The sequence below is a fragment of the Melanerpes formicivorus genome, unplaced genomic scaffold (genome assembly GCF_026170545.1).
Source record: "Melanerpes formicivorus ecotype bairdi unplaced genomic scaffold, bMelFor1.0.p_v2 SCAF_118, whole genome shotgun sequence".
NCBI lineage: Eukaryota > Metazoa > Chordata > Aves > Piciformes > Picidae > Melanerpes > Melanerpes formicivorus.
In genome coordinates, this window is record NW_027142470.1 from 1,395,289 (window position 1) to 1,417,592 (window position 22,304).

Below are 22,304 nucleotides of genomic sequence, written 5' to 3' on the forward strand. Positions count from 1 at the left end.
CTCCTTACAGGTCTTGTCAAACCAGTGTTGCAAGCTGTGAGTCAGCACTGAGTCTGCTGTCTGAGAGCTGTCCTCTTATCTGTTCCTTAACTCTTTGGCAGCCTGACCTCCACTGTGGTTCATCTGTCCTTGTTCAACTTCCCATGGTGCACTTCCTTCTGCTCCCTCCCAGCCCTAGTGTTCACCAGTCAGTGAGAGGAGTCAGTTCCTCAGGGCTGGAGGAGCAGGGGAGTGACTAACCACAGATAACCTCCACCCTGTAGCTCTGCAGCAACTGAAGGTACTCTGCTAGCAGTAATTTCCAGGAGCCAAGATCAATTGGCTGACCCTGAGGGCCAGTGACATGGGAGGACCTCACTCCATCTCAGTGTCTAGGCTCTGTGTGTGCTCCCTGTAGAAGGGGGAGCTTGAAGCAAGATTCTGCTTCTTACCCAGTGAAATAATCTGGGACAGTCTGCTGGCAGTTTGCATCATAGCTCCACTCTCCATCACCCAGCTGGCTTTTGACAAGGCAAAGGGATGAGCCAGCAGGCAGTGTGCAGTGACTCCTGTGCTCAGCACGAGTGGCCAGGCAGGGCTGTGTGCATCCATGGATGAGAGGCAAGGCAGGCTCTGAGAGGAGGCCACAAAGATGCTCCAAGGGCTGGAGCAGCTCTGCTGTGAGGACAGGCTGAGGGAGCTGGGGATGTGCAGCCTGGAGTAGAGAAGACTCCAAGGGGACCTCAATGCTGCCTTCCAATTCCTGAAGGGATCCTGCAGGAAGCTGCAGAGGGACTTTTGCATGAGAGTGTCTGGAGACAGGGCAAGGGGGAAGGGTTTGAGGCTGAGGGAGAGCAGGGTTAGACTGGAGCTGAGGAAGAAGTTCTTTGGTCTAAGGGTGGTGTTCAAGGCCAGGCTGGATGAAGCCTTGAGCAGCTAAGTCTAGTTGAGAGGCTTCCCTGCCTATGGCAGGGAGGTTGGAGTAGATGATCTCTGAGGTCCCTCAGAGTCAGAGGAGGGTCAAGGAAAACCATTTTCAGCTGATCTCTCCAAAGCTTGCTGGCCATGAGAGCAGCCCCTGTGGTATTGTCTAAACCCTCATTCCCCACTAGTTGACTCTGCAATTAAGCAAGGGAGCAGGGATCATAAACTCCATCTGAACTCTGCTTGTCCCCTCATTATTTGTCTTCTTTTTTTTTTCCCTTCACTTCTGTGGCTTGGAGCTGTTTGGGAAGGTTTCTCAATAGATGAATTTAACCCTAAGCCTCAGCAGGGAGAAGAAAGCCTTCTCAGGGCCAGGCAATTCCTGGTCAGCTGTGTGCAAGGCACAGTACCTTGGAAAGAGTCACCACCAAGAGCCAGCTTCCCACTCCTGCTTTGGCAGGGCTGGGGTGGCTCAGTTCAGATGCATTTGGAAGACATCATTACACAGCAGCAGTTTGAAAAGATTGCTTTTCCATTGCCTTCCTTGCACCAAAGGGTTTGTGAGCAGGGAAAGCAGCAGAGGCATTGACAGTCCTCTGGGGGAGACATGCTGGTGGTGCACCTAATCCCCCTTCACAGTCAAAGAGTTGAATGGTTCTTGAGGGTCAATTCAACCTAGGGAGGGAACTTGGTTTCCTTGAGTTTTGTTTGTAGAAATAAAAACCACAACAGCCCAGGATTAGTTTCATTCCAGATGTTAAGAAAGCCAAGCCCCAGAAACCCTCTGGACTGTGAGTGGTGTCTTGGCATTGTGCAAGTCTGGCCAGTGGATGAGAGAGAGGATTCTGCCCTTCTGCTCTGCTCTGGTGAGACCTCACCTGCAGTCCTGCATCCAGCTCTTGGGCCCTCGACACAGGAAGGACATGGACCTGTTGGAAAGGGTCCAGAGAAGCCCACAGAGATGATTTGGGGGGCTGGAGAACCTCTGCTATGGGGACAGGCTGAGGGAGCTGGGGCTGTTCAGCCTGGAGAAGAGGAGGCTCCAGGAAGACCTTAGAGCAGCTTTCCAGTACCTGAAAGAGGATACAAGAGGGCTGCAGAGGGACTGTTCCCAAAGGCCTGCAGGGACAGGATGAGGGACAATGGTTTGAAATGAGAACAGAGCAGTTTGAGATTGGCTGTGGGGAACAAGTTCTGCACCATGAGGGTGGTGGAACTCTGGAACAGGTTGCCCAGGGAGGTGCTTGGGGCCCTATCCCTGCAGATATTCAAGGTGAGGCTCAGCAGGGCTCTGTGCAACCTGATCTGGTGTCATCTGCAAACTTCCTGAGGGTGCCTCAATCCCTTCATCCACATCATTGATGAAGTTATTACAGAGAGCTGGTCCCAGAGCTGAGCCCTGGGGGCTCAGTGTTGCTGAAGCCTTGTGGGGCAGAAGTGAAAGTTCCTAAGCACAGCTTTCAGTCCTAGAGTTTCTAATGAGCAGAGAAAGGCTTCTGGATGCCTTCCCAGCTGTTTCTAGTTACATGGATCCCTGTTTATCTCTGTGGGTCTCTCCCTTCCTGTAGCATCTGAGGGCCTCACAGCCATTAGGGGATGACTCACAACACATCTGTGAAAGAGGGAAGTCTCCTTGTTCAGAAAGGGACTAACATGGACTGGAGCTACTGTGAGTTTCACACAGGAAGTGTGTAACTGAAGTGGGAATTGAGCCCCAGCAGGATTTCCTGCTCCCTTCAGCAAGTCCTCAGCAGCTGGGCAGATCACAGAACCATAGAACTCTTTGGGTTGGGAAAGACCTCTCAGATCATCCAGTCTAACCATGGACCCAACACCACCATGGCCACTAAACCCTGGCCCAGAGTGCCACGGCCACAGGGCTCTTGAACACCTCCAAAGAGGGGGCATGCACAACCACCCTGAGTATGAATCATGCTCCAAGGCAAAGAAGATATTTCCTTTGCAGACAGCAAGCACTGCAATGACCCCAGGAGGTGGATGGTTCCTCCAAGGTGATGTCTCCCTGCTGGAGTGGGTCCAGAGGAGGCCATGAAGATGACTAGAGAGCTGGAGCACCTCTCTTGTGGGGACACGCTGGGAGAGTTGGGGCTGTTCAGCCTGGAGAAGAGAAGGATCTGGAGATACCTTAGGGCTGCATTTCAATACCTGAAGGGGGCCTACAGGCAGGCTGAGGAGGGACTGTTGAGAAGGGCCTGTGGGAATAGAACAAGAGGCAATGGTTTGAAACTGGATCATGGCAGAGCTAGGTTGGATATCAGGAGGGAGTGAGGCTGGGGGGACACTAGAACAGGCTGCCCAGGGCAGTGGTGGAGAACCTATTGCTGTGGACATCCAGGGTCAAACTTGATGTGGCCCTGAACACCCTGATCTAGTTGGAGATGTCCCTGCTGACTTCAGGGGTGTTGGACAAGATGCCCTTTGAAGGTCCCTTCCAGCCCAGTTTATCCTGTGGTCTCCCTTGCAGCCTCCCCCAGGAGGAGGATCACCCCATGGGGATGTTTTCCACCAGTGTGCACATCACCATCTGGGTAAACGTCCTGGAGGAGGTGAATGCAGTCACCAAGGGCTTCTCCAGCTGTTGGGCCTCAGTTTGTGTACTGTTCTGGTTACCAAGCAATCCTCTCCATCAGGGCACCTGCTGTAAGCCCTGTGTGGCACTTTACTAGATGCAGAATACGACTCCAATGAGCTGTTTCTCTTACAGACTGAACCAAAGCCTGGGCAAGCAGAAGAGAGACATCATCAGGACTCCAGACGACCACATCCACTGTGAGTAACCTGTCCTGTGTGCTCTGCCCTCTGCAGAGGGCTCAGCCTGGCCCCAGGACCTGCTTTTCTCTTTCTCTGGTTTGTTTTGATTTTTCTTCAATTTGTTTGAGAATCACAGAATGATTTGGGTTGGAAAGGAGCTTAAAGGGCATTCTAGTTCCAAGCCCCTGCCAGGAGCAGAGACATCTCCCACTAGACCTGGTTGTCTCATCCAGCATGGCCTTGAACACCTTCAGGGAGGGGGCAGCCACGACCTGTTGCAGTCTCTCCCCATCGTCACTACAAAGAATTTCTTCCTTATCTCCAGTCTCTGTCTCCCCTCTCCCAGCTCAAAGCCATTGTCCCTCACCCTGGCACTCCCAGCCCTTGTCACAAGTCCCTCCACAGCAATCCTGGAGCCCCTTCCAGTAGCTGAAGGGACCTATAGGAAAGCTGTGAGAGACTTTTGAGGGTGTCAGGGAGTGATAGGACTGGGGGGAATGGAGCAAAACTAGAAGTGGGTAGATTCAGATTGGATGTTAAGAAGAAGTTCTTCACTGAGGGTGGTAAGAGACTGGCACAGGTTGCCCAGGGAGGTGGTGGAAGCCTCATGCCTGGAGGTTTTGAAGGCCAGGCTGGATGTGGCTCTGGGCAGCCTGCTGTAACGTGGGCTGTCCCTGGCCATGGCAGGGGGGTTGGAACTGGCTGATCCTTGAGGTCCCTTCCAACCCTGACAATTCTGTGATTCTGACATAAGCCTGGCATCCTGAGAACCAGGCCAGAAGCTGGTGTGTAGAAGACACTGCTGTTATGCTTGGAACAGCATTAGAAAGGGCACAGATGTGAGAGCTCCCCACTGGTCACCCTGGATCTCCATCTGGCTGGGACAGGGCCAAACAACAGAGCAAATCCTTCCATCTGCTGGAGTACTGCAGGCAGCAGTCTTGCCACCAACAGGGTTTTAAGGATCCCCTTGAACAAGATGTTTCAGTGTCCTGGAAACAAAAGGCAAGTGACAGAAAACCAGGCACTGCCGTTTGCCACATGTCACTTGAAAGGGTTCTGGAGGCCAACCAAAATGGAAACAAAGTCCTGATGCCCTCAAATGTCTTTCCAGTCATCTTCCCACCCAGGACTCAGGTGTCAGGTGCAACCTGCAGCATTTCTTCTACCACTTATAGGGGGTATCAGTCCCAAATCCAGTGGTAAAGAGCTTGTCTGGTGCCTGGCTGGACATAAGCTGGACACAAGCCCAGCCTGTCCTGCACTGATCCCCAGCATTGTGGGCACCAGGGGCACTCTGCTGCACTCTGCTGAGGCCCCCTCCTGCAGTGCTGGGGCAGCTCTGGGGTCCTCAGCACAGACAGGGACCTCTTGGAGCAGGACCAGAGGAGGCCACAGCAATGCTGGGAGGGCTGGAAGCCCTCTGATGTGAGGCCAGGCAGGGAGAGTTGGGATTGCTCAGCCTGGAGAAGAGAAGGCTCCAGGGAGACCTTCTGGTGGCCTTTCAGTGCTTAAAGGGCTGGTCAGAAAGCTGGGGACAGAGTTTTGAGCAGGGCCTGTGGTGACAGGACAAGAGGGGATGGTTTGAAACTAAAAGAGGGAGATTCAGACTGGAGAAAAGTTTAGCACTGAGGGTGCTGAGAGCCTGTGCCAGGTTGCCCAGAGAGGTGGGAGCTGCCCACTCCTGGAACCATTCCATGTCAGATATTCTGGGGCTCTGAGCAACCTGCTCTAGCTGCAGATGTTCCTGATGACTGCAGGGGGTTGGACTAGGTGAGCTTGAAAGGTCCCTTCCCACCCAAACCATTCTGTCATTCCCTGAGAGACTTTGTTCCCCCTGCTCTCTGTTGCCTGATGATGATACCTGCAGGTATCAGAGAGGAGGGGGCTGGCAAGGGGCAGCCCTCCCAGAGCTCCTCTGCACAGGCAGCTTCCCCTGGCTCCTTAGGGAAATCCCTTGGGACTAACAGACAGGAACCCCTACTCTTTCTTCCTCATTTTCCTTCCAGTTTCTGTTCTCTTTCCCTCAGTCAGAGTCTCTCTTCAGACTTCAGCCTTGTCATATTCATGACCCCTTCCCAGCGCTCCCAGGGGTTTCTCAGAAGAGGCAACTTTTGCTTTCACTTTCCTCTCCTCCTCCTCCTCCTCATGACCTGAGAAGCCTCTCAATTTGGACATCAGGAGGAAGTTCTTGACAACGAGAGTGGTGAAACCCTGGAACGGGTTGCCCAGAGATGTGGTGGAGGCCCCATCCCTGGAGACACTCAAGGTCAGACTTGCTGTGGCCCTGTGCTGCCTGCTCTAGTTGGAGGTGTCCCTGCTGGCTGCAGGGGGGTTGGACAAGATGACCTTTGAGGGTCCCTTCCAGCCTGATGCAGGCTGTGATTCTCGCCTGGTTTCTGCCTCTCCTGTGTTTGCCTCTCACTTTCATTTGGCTCTCTGTAGCACAGCAGAGCCCAGCACAGGAGCAGAGCCCAGCACAGGAGCAGAGCCCAGCACAGGAGCAGAGCTCAGCACAGCAGCACAGCTCAGCACAGCAGCACAGGGCATTGGCACCCCAGCAGCAAACCTTTCAAGGGCAAAAAGCCACATGGGTTTTGTGGCACATGGCTTGCAGCTGCTAGCACTGCATGTCTGTGGCTGAATGCAAAGCACAGGCCCTAGAAGTGGGGACTGCAGCTCTCAGTTCCACACAGAGATGATTTCTTAGGGTTTCACTTGAAATTCAATGGAGTGGGCATGAGCCTGTGGTGGAGACAAGGTCTCCACCCTGATGGAAGAGATCAATGGCAACATTCCTGCTGATTTTCATGGGAAGAGGATTTTCCCCTAAAGCTTGAGAAGTAAATGCCTAGAAAAGCTCTGTTGGAAAGTCCCCATTGCTGCTATTTTGAATGACTTTATTAAGGCTGAAATGAATTCCTGCAGTGAGGCCCAAGCAGACAGCTTCTTCCAACCCGAAACCTCACCTAAGTCCTGAAAGGTTTGAGGAAGAGATAACCAAGCTTGAGGTTGGCCCCTCAGTGCCTGGGACTACCTCCATGTATTACAGTCACAGAATGACAGAATGGTTTGGGTTGGAAGGGGCCTTTAAACCTCACCCAGTCCAAGCCCCCTGCAGCCAGCAGGGACATCTGCAGCTAGAGCAGGTTGCTCAGAGCTCCAAACATCCTGACTTGGAATGGTTCCAGGGATGGGGCATCTCCCACTTCTCTGGGCAACCTAGCACAGGCTTTCAGCACCCTCAGTGTTAAACTTCTCTCCCTTCTCTCCACTCTGAATTTCCCTCTTTCAGTGCAAACCATCCCCCCTTGTCCTGCCATAACAGTCCCTGCTCAAAACTGTCCCCAGCTTTCTGCTCAGTTCCTTTAAGCACTGAAAGGCCACCAGAAGGTCTCCCTGGAGCCTTCTCTTCTCCAGGCTGAACAAACCCAACTCTCCCATCCTCACAGGAGCTCCCACTGGATTACTTGCATTCAACCAGGATTATCTTTCTCCATTGCCATTCCAAAGGCCATTTCCAGCTGGAATTGCTCACTGCTGTAGGCAGCAGGTGTCATTGTTTGTTGACTGCTGTGCAGAGTTCCTAACAAAATCATCTGGGGCCCATGTATTCATCAGGGGAGGATGGGGATGGCCTGAACCTGGCCTTGAACATCTCCAGGGAGGAGGCAGCCACAACCTCCCTGGACAACCTGTTGCAGTCTCTCCCCATCGTCACTCTCAAGAATTTCTCCCCATCTCCACTCTCAATCACCTCTCTCCCAGCTCAAAGCCATTGTCCCTCATCCTGGCACTCCCAGCCCTTGGCAAAAGTCCCTCCCCACATCTCCTGGAGCCCCTTCAGGTACTGGATGGCTGCTCTAAGGTCTCCCTGGAGCCTTCTCTTCTCCAGGCTGAACAGCCCAAACTCTCCCAGCCTGTCCCCAAAGCAGAGGTTCTCCAGCCTCTGATCATCTTCATGGCCTCCTCTGGACCCTTTCCAGCAGCTCCATGACCTTCTTGTGCTGGGGGCCCCAGAACTGGAGGCAGTGCTGCAGGTGAGGTCTGAGCAGAGCAGAGCAGAGCAGAGGGGCAGAATCCCCTCCCTGTGCTGCTGCTCTCCCTGCTCTGGCTGCAGCTCAGCACACAGCTGCCTGCTGGGCTGCCAGTGACCACTGCTGGCTGCTGGGGAGTTTGTCACCACCTGACACCCGCAAGGCCTTCTTCTCAAGACTGCTCTCAAGCCACTTCTCTCCCAGTATATATTTCATGAAGCTTCCTCACAATCCTATTTATGACACATGTAGGAGTGGATTTGGACCCCATAGGAGAAATCACAACATTTATGTGTCTCAGGTGTTCTGGAGGTGACAGATCTTGGATGTGAGTGCTTGAGCTTGTGGGAGGCAGCATTTGCTTTGCCCTTGCTGAAGAAGTCTTTGTTTAAATCCACTTCACCCAAGTTAATATACTTGGTGTGTCATGAGTGGGGCAGAGAACAGCATCTTGGCCAAAAGCAAACACACTGAATCAGGTCCACAACTGACTTTGATCTTGAGTGAGTCCTGTGCTGGAAGTGCAGGGCTCTCAGTCTAGCCCAGACCATTGTGGGTGTTAGTCAGCACTGAGGAGCCACCACATTCCAAAAGGGAGTTTCAAGATGTAATTAATTGCTCTTCATAGCAACAAGCCCATAAACACAAGGCATCTTTTCTAGCAAGCTGAGGCAAGTGCAGGTGCTCTGCAGGTCATGGGAAGACGTGAAACTCCTGCTGGAGAGGAGCAGGATCTATATTTGGGGGAAAAAGAAGGTGAAGCTAAATGAAGTTCAATGAGGTCCATGAGGATAAAAGCTCATGAGGTTGGTTGAGGCCTCGAGCAACCTGGGCTGGTGGGAGGTGTCCCTGCCCATGGCAGGGGGGCTGGAACTGAATGATCTTTGAGGTCCCTTCCAACCCAATCCATGCTGTGATCTTTATTGGGATGTTCCCATTACTACAAGCCCTTGTAAAAACTCTTAATGGTAAGTTAAGATCTGCCATGACCTGGTTACCCAGCGAGATCTGAGAGGCTGGCTGTGTAATAATTTATTGAAAATGTGATGAAATATAACTTCAAGGCCCTTAAGAACACTTTTCAGCTTAGGAGGCATACATTCCCATTCAGAGATGTGCAACTGCTATTGAGATTAGAAGGAGTTCCAGTTTGAAACCATAGGGAAGTACCTCCCCTATGGGGCCAGGCTGGAAGAGCTGGGGGAGACCATAGAGCAGCCTCCCAGTACCTGAAGAGCTGGGAAGGGACTTTCGACAATGATGAAGATGACAGAAGAACTCTTTGGATGAGTAACAGCCCACAGACCTGTTAACAATCCAACAAAGGCTAAATGCAGATTTGTATAATGGGTTTGAATGGAAATAGGAGACAATAAAAGGAGACTTTTGGCAAGAGCTGGGAATGCCAGGATGAGGGACAATGGCTTTGAGCTGGGAGAGGGGAGATTGAGACTGGAGATGAGGAAGAAATTCTTTAGAGTGAAGGTAGTAAGACACTGGAACAGGCTGCCTAGGGAAGCTGTGGCTGCTTCCTCCCTGGAAATGTTCAAGCCCACATTGGCCAGAGCCTTGAGCAACCTGGGCTGGTGGGAGGTGTCCCTGCCCATGGGGGAGGGTTGGAACTGGATGTTCTTTAAGGTCCCTTCCAACCCAACCCATTTAGTGATTTTATGATTTTAATCCATTATTCTGAACTGTCCCTGTTTCAAGTTATGGTCTCTGGTTACTGCTGCAGAGCTGTGTGTGGATGTTAAACTGAGCACAAGCCCTGAGCTCTGACTCAGTGCAATGAGCAAACTGGATCTATGTGCTCTGCTGTCTCTCCTGGATGCCCTTAAGGCCTCAAGTGCAATTTAAAATCATAGAATCCCCCAGGTAGGAAGGAACCTCCAAAGCTCATCCTCTGCATTCAGCAGGGACATCCTCAAGTAGATCAGTTTGCCCAGAGCCCTGTCAAGCTTCACTTTGAATATCCCCAGGGACGGGACCTCAACCACCTCCCTGGGCATCCTGTTCCAGCGCTCAACCAGTTCCAGGGCTGCTTAGATTACTATGAGGAGCACTGTCCTGTGTGTGGCCACTGCTCCATCAGTCACTCTGAACTCCTTTGGTGCCAAATATTTGCCTTCATCCCCTATAGAAGTAGCAGCATGTAGTGCCATGAACCCCAATGCTAAAGTAAGTAATCCTTTTGTTTTGTTTTGTTTTGTTTTCTGTCTGTTTTCTTTCGGCTGTGATTACAGAAATGTGGGAAAGGCTTTTCCAAGGCTTTTGAACTCCAAAGTGGAACAGAAGGAAGACACAGGGGGGAACCTACACCGTTCAGTGTTGTTTTCCTTGCACAGGAAGCAGGGGAGGGGGGGAAAGGAAAAAAAAAAACACCCACCAAGAGAGACAAGGAAAAGCTCAGGATGAGATGAGCACCAAAGGCTCGAGTTTTCAAAGGCTTGCATAACAAACAAGAGACACATTGCAGGGTTTGCATCTTGACTTTGAAGGCTTGCCACTGTCAACTGAAAGAGAGCGGAAAAAAAAAACCCAACCCAACAAACCCAACAAAGAAAAAAAATGGCAAGGTTTAAAGCCTTAACCAAGTTCACAAGGAAAATATTTGGACTAAAAGTTTTGGAAAGTTTTCTCTCTTTGAAGTAGTTTTTGTCATGTGTTACCAATGTGAACTTTGTTGACCTTGAAACGGTGGTGGGGTGTTTTGTTTTGTTTTGTTTTTTTGCCTTTTTTTTTTGTTTGGTTTGGTTTTGTTTTGTTTTTGGGGAATCAAATAGCAACTGAGTGACGCTTTAGTCCGATCTGAACTCAACAAGCATCTTCCTGGTGGCTCCAGCTTCGTAGCAAATGCAGGCAAAGCAGGGAATCTACGGAAGAGACCTTTATTGTTTGTAAATGAAGCCTGCCAAAACCTTCCCGAAATAGCATTCAGAGACCCTTTTAAGGTCATGGATCCTGAACAAAGCCAGAAGAGCACAAAAAAGGCTGAGGAGAGTCCAAGAAAGAGGCTTCCCAAAGGAGAGGCTTTCCAAGCCAGTATTTCATCCACTACTACGTACCAGGGCAGCTCTGCTTCTTCGCAAGGAACCCCTCTCCGAGATATCATTTCGCAGCAGCACTTTTCTGGGTCTTTGCCTGTTCCGAGGGAGGAGTCTCAGGAGAAGCCTGGACATCAGAAGCAACCTAAGCCTTCCTCTTTTGAACATCCTCCCCACGTTTCCCAGCTTCAGCAGCACGCACTGACACCAGCATTCATGTCTCCTGGGAAACCAGAGCACGTCCTCGAAGGTCCCACATGGCAGCTAGTTGATCCAGTACGACCAGGTCCTTCTGGCTCCTTCTCGTCACCCGGGCTTCACCCTCACCACAGCCAGCTCCTCCCTTCCCACTCACCAATCATTCCTGCCGAGGACATGCCGTCCGTTCAGAAGGTCTACATCCCTCGCTCCTCACAGGTTTCCTTAAAGCAAGCTGAGGAAGTGCACAAGAAGGAAAAGAAACCTCAGAAGCCGGGCAAATACATTTGCCAGTACTGCAGCAGGCCTTGTGCGAAGCCAAGCGTGCTCCAGAAACACATCAGGTCCCACACGGGGGAGAGGCCCTACCCTTGCATTCCATGTGGCTTTTCTTTTAAGACGAAGAGCAATTTGTATAAGCATAGGAAATCTCATGCTCATCGCATCAAAGCTGGGCTGGCCTCAGGGATCGGAGCAGAGATGTACCCCTCGAGCTTGGAGATGGAGAGGATTGGTGGGGAGGAGTTTGAAGAGCCAACAGAAGGTGAGAGCACGGATTCGGAGGAGGAAACGGGGGCCATGTCAGGCCACTCAGCAGAGCTCTCCCCCAGGCAGAAGCACTCCCTGCTGTCCAGCAGTTTGCTGAGCGGCGGCAGCCAAGGCTCCAGCCAGGACCGGTGCTCGCTGTCTCACTCCAGCCTGTCTCAGTCTCTGGAGGACAGCAGCCAGTTTGCAGAGCCCTCCTCAGACCACACTGCGAGCCACAAGTCCGAGGATACCCACACCATCAAGCAGAAGCTGGCGCTGCGCTTGAGCGAGCGGAAGAAGGTGATCGACGAGCAAGCTTTCCTGAGCCCCGGCAGCAAGGGCAGCACCGAGTCAGGCTACTTCTCCCGGTCAGAAAGCGCGGAGCAGCAGATCAGCCCTCCCAACACCAACGCCAAATCCTACGCAGAAATCATCTTCGGGAAGTGCGGCCGCATCGGGCAGAGGACTGCGGCGCTGGCTGCCAACACTACCCAGGGCTTCCCGCACCTGTCTGCTGAGGAGAAGCCCAGCATGGTCCCATTGTCTGTGCCTAGGACACAGGTCATTGAACACATCACTAAGCTAATTACCATTAACGAGGCTGTTGTAGATACCAGTGAAATAGACAGTGTGAAGCCCAGAAGAAGCTCACTGTCGAGACGCAGCAGCATCGAATCTCCCAAGTCTGGTGTGTACAGAGAACCGTTTCAGTTCGATATCAAATCTGCTTCCAGCAGCCAGTTGGAGGCATCGAAAGCGTTGGCGTCCCACGGGGAAAAAATTAAGCCTGAACAATCATTGTTGTCACTTCAGCAATCCCACAGTGCCACAGAGACAGTGCCTCTCCTAAGAAGCCACTCAATGCCTTCTGCTGCATGCACTATAAGCTCCCCACACACCTTTAGAGGTAGCTATTCGTTCGATGATCACATCATGGAGCCTGAAGTCTTAAGCCGCAGTCAAGCATTTTCCTCCCATCCTCGAATGCTGAAACGGCAGCCAGCTATTGAGCTGCCTTTGGGAGTGGAATATCTCTCGGAGGAGGTCAGCTCTGCAAATAAAGAAACTGTTTCCAAGCCTCCTGAGGAGCCTGAAACCAAGGAAAGCGATCTTACCAAAAAGTCACGGAAGGGGCCGAAGGTCAAAGGCTTCATGTACGAGTGCAGCGTCTGCGGTGCACGCTACAAGAAAAGGGACAACTATGAAGCCCATAAGAAGTACTACTGCTCAGAGCTGCAGCTCTCAAAGCCTCGCTCTTCTGCTTCCCACACCTCTTCAGAGACGGAGAAAAGCGCTGCAGATCCTGACACCTGGCCACAGATGATGCATTACAAGCTGGGGAGTAGTTTGGAGCTCACCCCGCTCCGAAAGAGGAGGAAGGAAAAGAGCCTGGGTGATGATGAGGAGCCTCCAGCTTTTGAGGTGTCAGACACTCCCTCCTCCAGTGCTGGGCCAGGCACTCAATTTGCAAACCCAGCATCATCTGATGTCGCTTTGAACCTGGCCCGGGAATCCATGAAGTCACCAGCAGAGCCGGGGAAATCCGCACCCTCCGACATCGCTGCCAGCTTCCACGCCAGGAACACCAAACCTGCTCCGAGCACAGAGGGCAAAGAGAGAAGAACGACCTCAAAGGAGATCTCAGTCATCCAGCACACAAGCTCCTTTGAGAAGTCTGACTCCATCGAGCAGGTGAGCAGCTTGGAAGGAGAAGACAAACCCTTGTCACAATACTCATCCCAGCCAACAGCCCAGCACAGCCGACCGCCTCACTCCCTGCAGCCCAAGCTGGTCCGCCAGCCCAACATCCAGGTCCCAGAGATCCTGGTCACGGAAGAGCCTGACAGACCAGAAACAGAGCCAGAGCCTCCTCCCAAAGAGCCAGAGAAAACAGAGGAGTTCCAGTGGCCGCAGAGGAGCCAGACCCTTTCTCAGCTCCCTGCAGAGAAACTGCCACCAAAAAAGAAGAGGCTGCGGCTGGCCGAAATGGCTCAGTCCTCTGGGGAGTCCAGCTTTGAGTCAGTGTCTCTCACTCGGAGCCCAAGTCAGGAGAGCAGCGTGTCCCATGGCTCCAGCCACTCTGTCTCCTTGGAGCGTGAGGATCACAGCAAGTCAGAGTCCTCTGGGCAGCCCTCTGAACCCCAGCCCAAGCCTCCTGGTGCAGGCTCGCACATGTTGATGGTACCAAGCCACCACCACCATTCCAGGGAAATGCGGAGATCTGCCTCTGAGCAGACCCCCAACGTGTCCCATCCTTCCCAGATGTCAGAGACCCGCAGTAAATCATTTGACTACGGGAGCTTGTCATCCACTCCTGCCTCCACCCCTGGCCCCTCAGCCTCCTCAGCTCCACAGGAGAGAAGGAAATGCTTTCTAGTCAGGCAAGCATCCCTCACTAGACACCCAGAGCATGAGCCAGACTCAGGCCCAGCAGGCCGGCCAGAGGCAGAGGATCCGGTTCCTTCTTCTAGCAAATCTCCCTCGACAAGTTTGCCTCATCAGCCAACATCCTCACCCCCTTTGCCCTCACACGGTACTTACTCAAGTGAGAAGAGTCAGCCAAAAGACAGCCCTCAGCCAGTGTACACCCAGCCATACACAGAAGCTCTGCAGGTGTTTCACCATCCCATCCCACAGCTAACGCTGCATGAGAAGCACTTCATGGCCCCGCAGGTTTCTATCTTTCCCTACCAGCATCTCCTGCCGCAGCCAGGGCAGTCTGCAGAGCTCTTTGCTGCACACACCATGTCTGACATCCTCTCTGCTCAGTTCACCATGCCTCAGATTCCTCCTTCCATATTTCAGACCCCACCACTGCCTCTCCCACAGACGCTCATCCACCCAGGCCCACTTCATATTGCTCCTCCCCTGATGTCTCATCCAGCCGAGGTGCCCTTCAGGCAGCATCCTTCCTTCCTGCCCGTGCATTACCCAGTCTCCTCACCCATCCCTTCAGCCTTTTTTCTGCCTCTCCAGTCTCAGTTTGCTCTCCAGCTGCCAGGCGAGGCCGGCGGACACTTGCCGCAGATCAAATCCAGTTTATTCCCAGCCGTGGAAGCCTCCAGGCTATCCCCGTGCACAGAGTATGACTCGGAGAGTAGGCTGCACCCTCTGACCCGCACCACAAGCCCCTCAGTGTCTGTGTCTGCATCCCAGCTGGTGGTCCCTACCCGGCCAGAGCCAGTGGTGTCGCTGGTGGTCCCCGTCCGCATCCAGACCAACATGCCGTCCTACGGCAGCGCCATGTACACCACCCTCTCCCAGATCCTGGTCACTCAGTCCCAGGGCAGTTCCTCTTCTATCGTCCTCCCCAAGTTCGATGATCGCCAGCCCAAGGGCACCCTGGTCTGCAGTGCTGACGTTCATGGCCTAGGTTTCGATCTGGCCCAGATGATCACAGAGGATCAGAGAAGCATTTTTCAGAGCCCGTATCTGAGGGTGCCCTTACCCTTACCGGAACGCAAAGGCTACATGCCGCTCACCTCCCCATCCGACAGCATCCTCGGGCTGGAAGGAGCCTCTTCAACAGTTGGGGGAAGCAAAAGGATGCTCTCTCCAGCCGGTAGTTTGGAGCTGACAATGGAAACACAACAGCAGAAGCGAGTAAAAGAGGAGGAAGTGTCTGAAGCAGAAGAGAAGTTGGAAGTGGTGAAGCCGCCCAGTGCAATAGAAGAAGGGAAAAAGCAGGACAAATCTCAGTTTCTTGCAGAAAGCCAAGGCAGGGTCGAGGTTGAAACACCACCAACTCTGTCCTTAGAGCAGTCAGAGCCAAAGGAAACCCCAAGGACTTTGCCACAAGCTGAGTCTCCTTCAGCTTCTCCAAGTTTTGAGGCACTGGAAGAGTACAAGCAGCCCTCTGGCAAACAGTTCCTTGGCAAGGCACCTTTGCAACCTGTGAAGAAGGAAGACTCCAAAGAACCAGTGGAGCAGTCTCCACCAAACCCTCCAAGCCCTGCACCTCTGTCTGAGGGCACTCACAGTGCAATGAAGCCGCGCGAAGGTACAGACACGAAGAAGGTACTGCAGTTCCCCAGCCTCCACACAACCACTAATGTCAGTTGGTGCTATTTAAACTACATAAAGCCAAATCATACCCAGCAAGCTGATCGACGCTCCTCAGTCTATGCCAGCTGGTGCATCAGCTTGTATAATCCTAACCTTCCAGGTATATCCACTAAAGCAGCCCTGGCCCTCCTGAGGTCCAAGCAGAAAGTGAGCAAGGAGACCTACACCATGGCTACTGCTCCACGTCCAGAGGCAGGCAGGCTTGTCCCATCCAGCTCCAGGAAGCCAAAAATGACAGAGGTAATGCAACCCTATCTATTTCTCCTCATCCATTTGGATACGTGGGAAGAGGGGTACGAGGGATGGGGAATTGCTGTCCTTAGGCTGATAGGAGTTTGCTCATCCCTCCCTCGGTTTGCTCTGCATTTGTTCTCAGTGCAGCTTTTAGAATGAAGCAGCTAAACCCCACTGTAACCAAACCATTCCCAAGCAAAAAGCAAGGCAAGCCTGAACCGAGGCCATGTGCCACCTCTCCCTTCTCCATTTGCCTGTTAATCCAAGGAGCATGTAGGAATCACCACCACACCGTGAACTGCTCCAGCAGCAGAGGATTAGCCCTGATTTGCATTTGCCTGGATATTTCCAGCAGCTTCACCATTTCTTTCCTATCTCTATCTCTAAATTGCTGTTCTAATTCCCTCCCTTTTCGCATGTGCTAAATGCAGAGAGGATTACCTTGGGGAAATGGGATTCTGCCTGCTCGTGCAGCTGCTGATCTCACCTTAATGAACGTGGAGAGGCATGCTTAGAAGTGTTTAAGAAAAATATTAAAGGGAGATTTGCAAGAGGTTTTTAGGCTCCCAAAGAAGCCTGGAGGCGTGCAATGGCATCTAGAGAAGTGCCTTGGTAGGTTAGACCTGGAGCTTTGGGCCCTGCGGTTCATAGCCTTAGCTGTCCACCTGCTTTTCCAGGTGTCTAAGGATAGTTTCTAGCTGGTCTGTGGAGTTAAGAGGATCAAGGCAAATGCCTTCAGAGGGGCAGAGCTCACCAAAGACGTTGGCCAGAGTCTGTAATACACTTCTGCTAGCTGCTTAGCGTGAGGTGTCTCATTTTGAGGGCAGACTTTGCCTGTCTTGGTTAATGCTGAACCACACAGATCTCTTTAATCCGGGTCGGGCTCCTGTAGATTAGCAAACAGAATTTGCTCAGAAGATTTTTGCCATCTGATACTCATCTCCAGTCAATTTCTATTTGATGGATTATTCACTTTATTTCTGTATCGTGGAATGAAGTCTGAATGTTAAATTTATCATAATCACTTCTGCAGCTGCTGCTTATAAATATGTCTTCAAATACACAGTGGAGTGGCTTTGATTCAATAAATCTTTTTCCTTCTGTTCAGCATTTCCCTCATTCTTCTGCAGAAAGCCAACAGGCTGCACTTCTAGGGATGCAGGGGCAGATAATTACCTGTGCAGTGCAACAGCCAGACTAAGGCTTGAGATTTCTGCACTCTTCTAAGAAGGGTCCTAGCAGAATGCAGTCAGACCATCCCTGATGTCATTCTCCAGCAGAAGTGTCTGTGCTCCTCTGAGCTTTGCTCTTTGACATGGTGCTAAAACACACACCCAGTGTGTGCTTCAGAAAGAGAGACCCTCACTAAAGTTCAAGCTCCAGGCAGGGATGGTTCAGCCCTTAGTCATCAAAAGACATACTTCACTGCATGCATTTGGTCTGCTGTGCTCTGCTGAGATCCCCCCTGCAGTGCTGGGGCAGCTCTGGAATCCTCAGCACTGACAGGGACCTCTTGGAGCAGGGCCAGAGGAGGCCACAGCAATGTTCGGAGCCCTGCTGTGAGGCCAGGCAGAGACAGTTGGGATTGTTCAGCCTGGAGAAGAACAGGCTCCAGGGAGACCTTCTGGTGGCCTTTCAGTGCTGAGAGGGGCCAACGAGAAAGCTGGGGACAGAGTTTTGATCAGGGCCTTGTTGTGACAGGACAAGGAGTGATGGTTTGAAACTAAAAGAGGGAGATTCAGACTGGAGAGAAGTAAGAAGTTTGACACTGAAGGTGCTGAGAGCCTGTCCCAGGTTGCCCAGAGATGCCTCATGTAGATGTCCTATTCCTGGAATCATTCTGGTTGAAGTGGTTTGGGGCTCTGAGCAACCAGGTCTAGTTGCTGACATCCCTGCTGACTGCAGAGGGGTTGGGCTGGGTAAATGCCCCTTCCAAATTAAAGCATTCAGTGGTTCTCTGATGCTGTGAAAAGACTCAAAAGCCTTTTAGACAAAACCCCATGAGCTGACTGGTGGTGAAAGCCCATGTTTTCATGGTCCAATTTGCAAAAGTAAGAGTTTGTCCTGCCAAATTCACTTACAAAAACCCTGGTGTAGCCCAAATCCACCATTAATACCTGCTGCTAAGAGGAGTGTGTTTTGCACAAATTGTTAATGGCAGTGGAGGGAAATTGACCTCATGCCAGGCAGAGAAATAATTTCTGATTAGATGAGCAGTGGGAGTGAAATCTTCAGTTTAATTTTACAAGTGACACAGGTGAGGCAGGAGCTTGGCTGGGCACTCAGGAAGATGCAGTTCACAGGAGCTGCCATGGCAGCAGCACCCATCCAAGGCTGAAAGCCCAACCTTCAGCTGTCCCTGCTCCAGCTACTTCCCCTAAATATTTTCTTCTTTACCTAACTCCACCGGGGTTGCCCTGTGTCCCCCCAAGGTCATCACCCTGGGTAGAGCACTTCTGGGGGTGCTCTGACTTTGAGTAGCTCCTACAAGGCCAGGTTGGATGTGGCCATGAGCAGGGTGTCCAGAAGGAGGCTACAGGAGAACGGGGAAGGGACTTTTTATAAAGGCTTGTAGTGCTAGAACAAGAGAGAATGAATTTCAGCTGGAGGAGGGGAGATTTAGACTGGAGATTAGGAAGAAATTCTTTCCAGTGAGAGGCTAGTGAGACACTGGAACAGGTTGCCCTGGGAGGTTCCCTCCCTGGAGGTGGTCAAGGCCAGGTTGGATGAGGCCTTGAACAACCTGGGCTAGGTATCCCTGCCCATGGGGGAGGGTTAGAACTGGGTGATCTTTAAGGTCCCTTCCAACCCAACCCATTCTGTGATTTTATGATTTTAATCTATTGTTCAGAACTGTCCCTGTTTCAAGTTATGGTCTCTGGTTACTGCTGCAGAGCTGCGTGTGGATGTTAAACTGAGCACAAGCCCTGAGCTTTGACTTAGTGCAATGAGCATATTGGGTCTATGTGCTCTGCTGTCTCTCCTGGATGCCCTCGAGGCCAGGCTGGATGAGACCTTGAGAAACCTGGGCTAGTGGGAGGTGTCCCTGCCCATGGCAGGGAGCTTGGAACTGGATGATCATTAAGGTCCCTTCCAACCCAACCCATTCCAAGATTCTCTGAAGCTGTCAGCCAACAAGGCAGAAAAGGTGAAACAGCTCTAATGCTTTGTACACTTTGGCATGCAACAAGCTCCAGCAAGCAGCAGTGCTCTGAATCCTGTCTGTGTACTTGGTCTTAGATCATAGAATCATAAATTTAAGCTCTTTAGAATCACAGAATCATAGAATCAATAAGGTTGGAAAAGACCTCAAAGATCATCAAGTCCAATCTGTCACCCAGCACCTCATGACTACTAAACCATGGCACCAAGTGCCACATCCAATCCCCTCTTGAACACCTCCAGGGATGGTGACTCCACCACCTCTCTGGGCAGCCCATTCCAATGGCAACCTCAAGTTCTGAGTCATCAAGAGATTTAGGACTCTTTCTCCTCCTATGGTCTTACTAATACTACACAGACCACAAAGTCTTCTCTCAACAATACCTGCTCATGTAGTACCACTTCAGGTACACACAGCCACACAGCGGTCCACTGCTGATCTTGAAGAGGGAGATTGAATGTTTTCACACAGAGTAATGTTATTGGAGTTTGGTATTTATGGTCTGGAAGTAGGATTGAGGAAGGCTGACACAAGTTTGCTGGTGGGATTTCCTGAGCAGATCAGTTGTGAAGTGACTGTAGGCTCCCGGCTGTGTGTGGGGATGGCTCATGACACTGCCTGGGGCTTGCACAGCTCTGTAAAGTGACTGGGATTGTACAAGGGGCTGGCAGTGACTGTGTGATGTTGGCTCTCTCTGGTGCCTTTCATCTGCCTGTGTTTTGTGCTTTCCAAAGCTGCAATAAATAAACCTGATGCTACGTCTAGAAAGTCAACTGTTTTGTATTCCTCAGTCAATTAGGACCTGGACTGGCCAGGCCATCTCAGCAATTCTGTGGAGCTCATATCAGATTGGGAAGTCCTAACAGACAAGGTTTCAGTTTTAAAGGTGCTCAGTGTGTCTCCTGCCGCTGTTCTCCTCCAAGCACAGAAATCTCCATGCCCAGAGACACCAGCTTGAGGCCATTTCTGCTGTTAATTGTTACACTGGTTCTTGGCACTGTTCTGTCTGCTCTCCCAAGCAATTTCCAAGCATAGTTAGGGAGACAGGACAGAGACCATGCCCAGGAAGCGTCTGGGAAGGCTATGTGGTTCTGATGGTGTGGATGTGGGCTCACCTGCACAAGCTGGCCCCAGGGGAACAAAGAGCCATCCTGGGTGCGTTTAATGCTCTAAGCTGAGCTCCTGGCCCCAGGGGAACAAAGAGCCATCCTGGGTGCATTTAATGCTCTAAGCTGAGCTCCTGCCCCCAGAGGACCAAAGAGCCATCCTGGGTGCATTTAATGCTCTAAGCTGAGCTCCTGGCCCCAGGGGAACAAAGAGCCATCCTGGGTGCATTTAATGCTCTAAGCCGAGCTCCTGGCCCCAGGGGAACAAAGAGCCATCCTGGGTGCATTTAATGCTCTAAGCTGAGCTCCTGTCCCCAGGGGAACAAAGAGCCATCCTGGGTGCATTTAATGCTCTAAGCTGAGCTCCTGTCCCCAGGGGAACAAAGAGCCATCCTGGGTGCATTTAATGCTCTAAGCTGAGCTCCTGTCCCCAGGGGAACAAAGAGCCATCCTGGGTGCATTTAATGCTCTAAACTGAGCTCCTGTCCCCAGGGGAACAAAGAGCCATCCTGGGTGCATTTAATGCTCTAAGCTGAGCTCCTGGCCCCAGGGGAACAAAGAGCCATCCTGGGTGCATTTAATGCTCTAAGCTGAGCTCTGGAATGATTGGGAAAATTTCCAACGTTTGAGCTCAGTTTTACAAAGCTGCTTTTTAGTGAGTCCATCCCTTCTCCTGCTGAGGACCTGGTGGTAGTACCAGCAGCTGAGGAGGCTGGGTTGTAGCCCTTGGAATTGTGCATGGCTCACTTGGAGCTAGTCCGTCTCTGGCTTCCCCTGCAACCATGGGAGACAAGGAGGCACCTCTTGAGTGATTCATTCCCCCTTAAGATAAGTGTCTAAGGTAGGGCAGATGAATCACCCTTGAGAGCTGCCACTCTTCCCAGTAACTTTAAAGAGTCAAGGGTGAGCAGCTCTGCTTTAGATTTCTGCCAGTCCATTGGCTACACTCAGGCCAAAATCCTACTCAGGAGCCTGGTGTCTCAAATGCTCTCAGTGTTTCCATGACTTACATAAAAACCAGGTAATTCAAGTTGGACTCCAGAGATGTTCTTGAGCTTGTGTGAGAAGCACCCCTTGTAAAAGGCATCTGCTTTCTTCTTCCAGAGCCTTGGAGACCTCTCTTGTTTGTCCTGTTAGGTTATAGGGTGGGCAACATCCCAAGATTTCATTGTGGGTGTGGAGAGCTCCCCTTGCAGTGCACAGAGCTGGAGGGGCAGCTGTAATGTTTAGGTCCACACCGGATAACAGATACCATTAAATATGCTGGTGGAGCTGTTTAGACCTGGGTCTGAACAAGGGGTGGCAAATTTAACAGTGGGAAAAAACAGATTTTACCCTGGGAACATTTGGGGAGCTTGAGGATTATTTTCTCCCAATGGTTTTGTGGCTTTCTCTGTGCTATGCCCTTGGCAACAGGGTTTGGGTGAAAGGAAATCACCCGAGAGAGCTTCGGCTGTCAAGTGATTCATGTCAAGTGCAGATGATGGCTGAAGGCCAAATCCCTGGGAATGTATGTGGGGGAAACCCAAAGGCTGAGGTTAAGGAGATGAATTCTGCAGATGTCTCCACTCTAGACCTCTGTAGATGTACATATTAGAGAGGATTATGCAAGGACAGAGCAGTGGATTTGGGAAGAGAAGCCCATGGCTCCGCCACACGCTCAGGGTGACCCCAGCCAAGACACTTCTCTTTATGCCTCACTTTTCCAGTTGGCATCAGCTGAACGATTCACAGTTTGCATTGGGTTGGAAGCGACCTTCAAAGGTCATCTTGTCCAACCCCCCCTGCAGTCAGCAGGGACATCTCCAACTAGATCAGGCTGCCCAGGGCCACATCAAATCTGATCTTGAATGTCTCCGGGAGTGGAGCCTCAGCCACATACCTGGGCAGCCTGTTCCACCTTCGCTGTGCAGGAAGGTCCAACCTAACTCTGCCCTGCTCCAGTTTCAAACCATTGCCTCTCATTCTATCCCCACAGGCCCTTCTGAACAGTCCCTCCCCACTCCCCTTCAGATATTGATAAGTATCTCTAAGGTGTCCCCAGGTGATCTTGAGCCCCCACACGCAGGGGCTGCTGTAAAAACTTGTCAGTGGTCGCAGGGCCAGCAGGGCTCCAAGTGCAGAAGGAGAGGTCCAGTTTGTTAAGAGGATGTCCCCAGGGACTGCACTTAGCTGTCAGGAGCAGCGTGTGGTAGGTTTGCTGGCTCCTTCTGAGGCTGTTTGGTCTGTGTCTGTCTTGGAGTGACTCTGTGTG

General features: G+C 51.7%; 1 protein-coding gene across 10 annotated transcripts in view; it reads left to right on the top strand.

The window, feature by feature from the left end:
* Positions 1–22,304, top strand: part of HIVEP3 (HIVEP zinc finger 3) — a 409,994-nt gene that overhangs the window by 310,095 nt on the left and 77,595 nt on the right. For all 10 annotated transcript variants that reach the window (XM_068167460.1, XM_068167459.1, XM_068167467.1 and 7 more), the window contains 2 exons: positions 3,629–3,693; positions 9,956–15,787. In XM_068167460.1, the coding sequence (XP_068023561.1) occupies positions 10,667–15,787 (5,121 nt within the window). In that variant the 5' untranslated portion in view covers positions 3,629–3,693; positions 9,956–10,666. The remainder of the gene's footprint in view (positions 1–3,628; positions 3,694–9,955; positions 15,788–22,304) is intronic.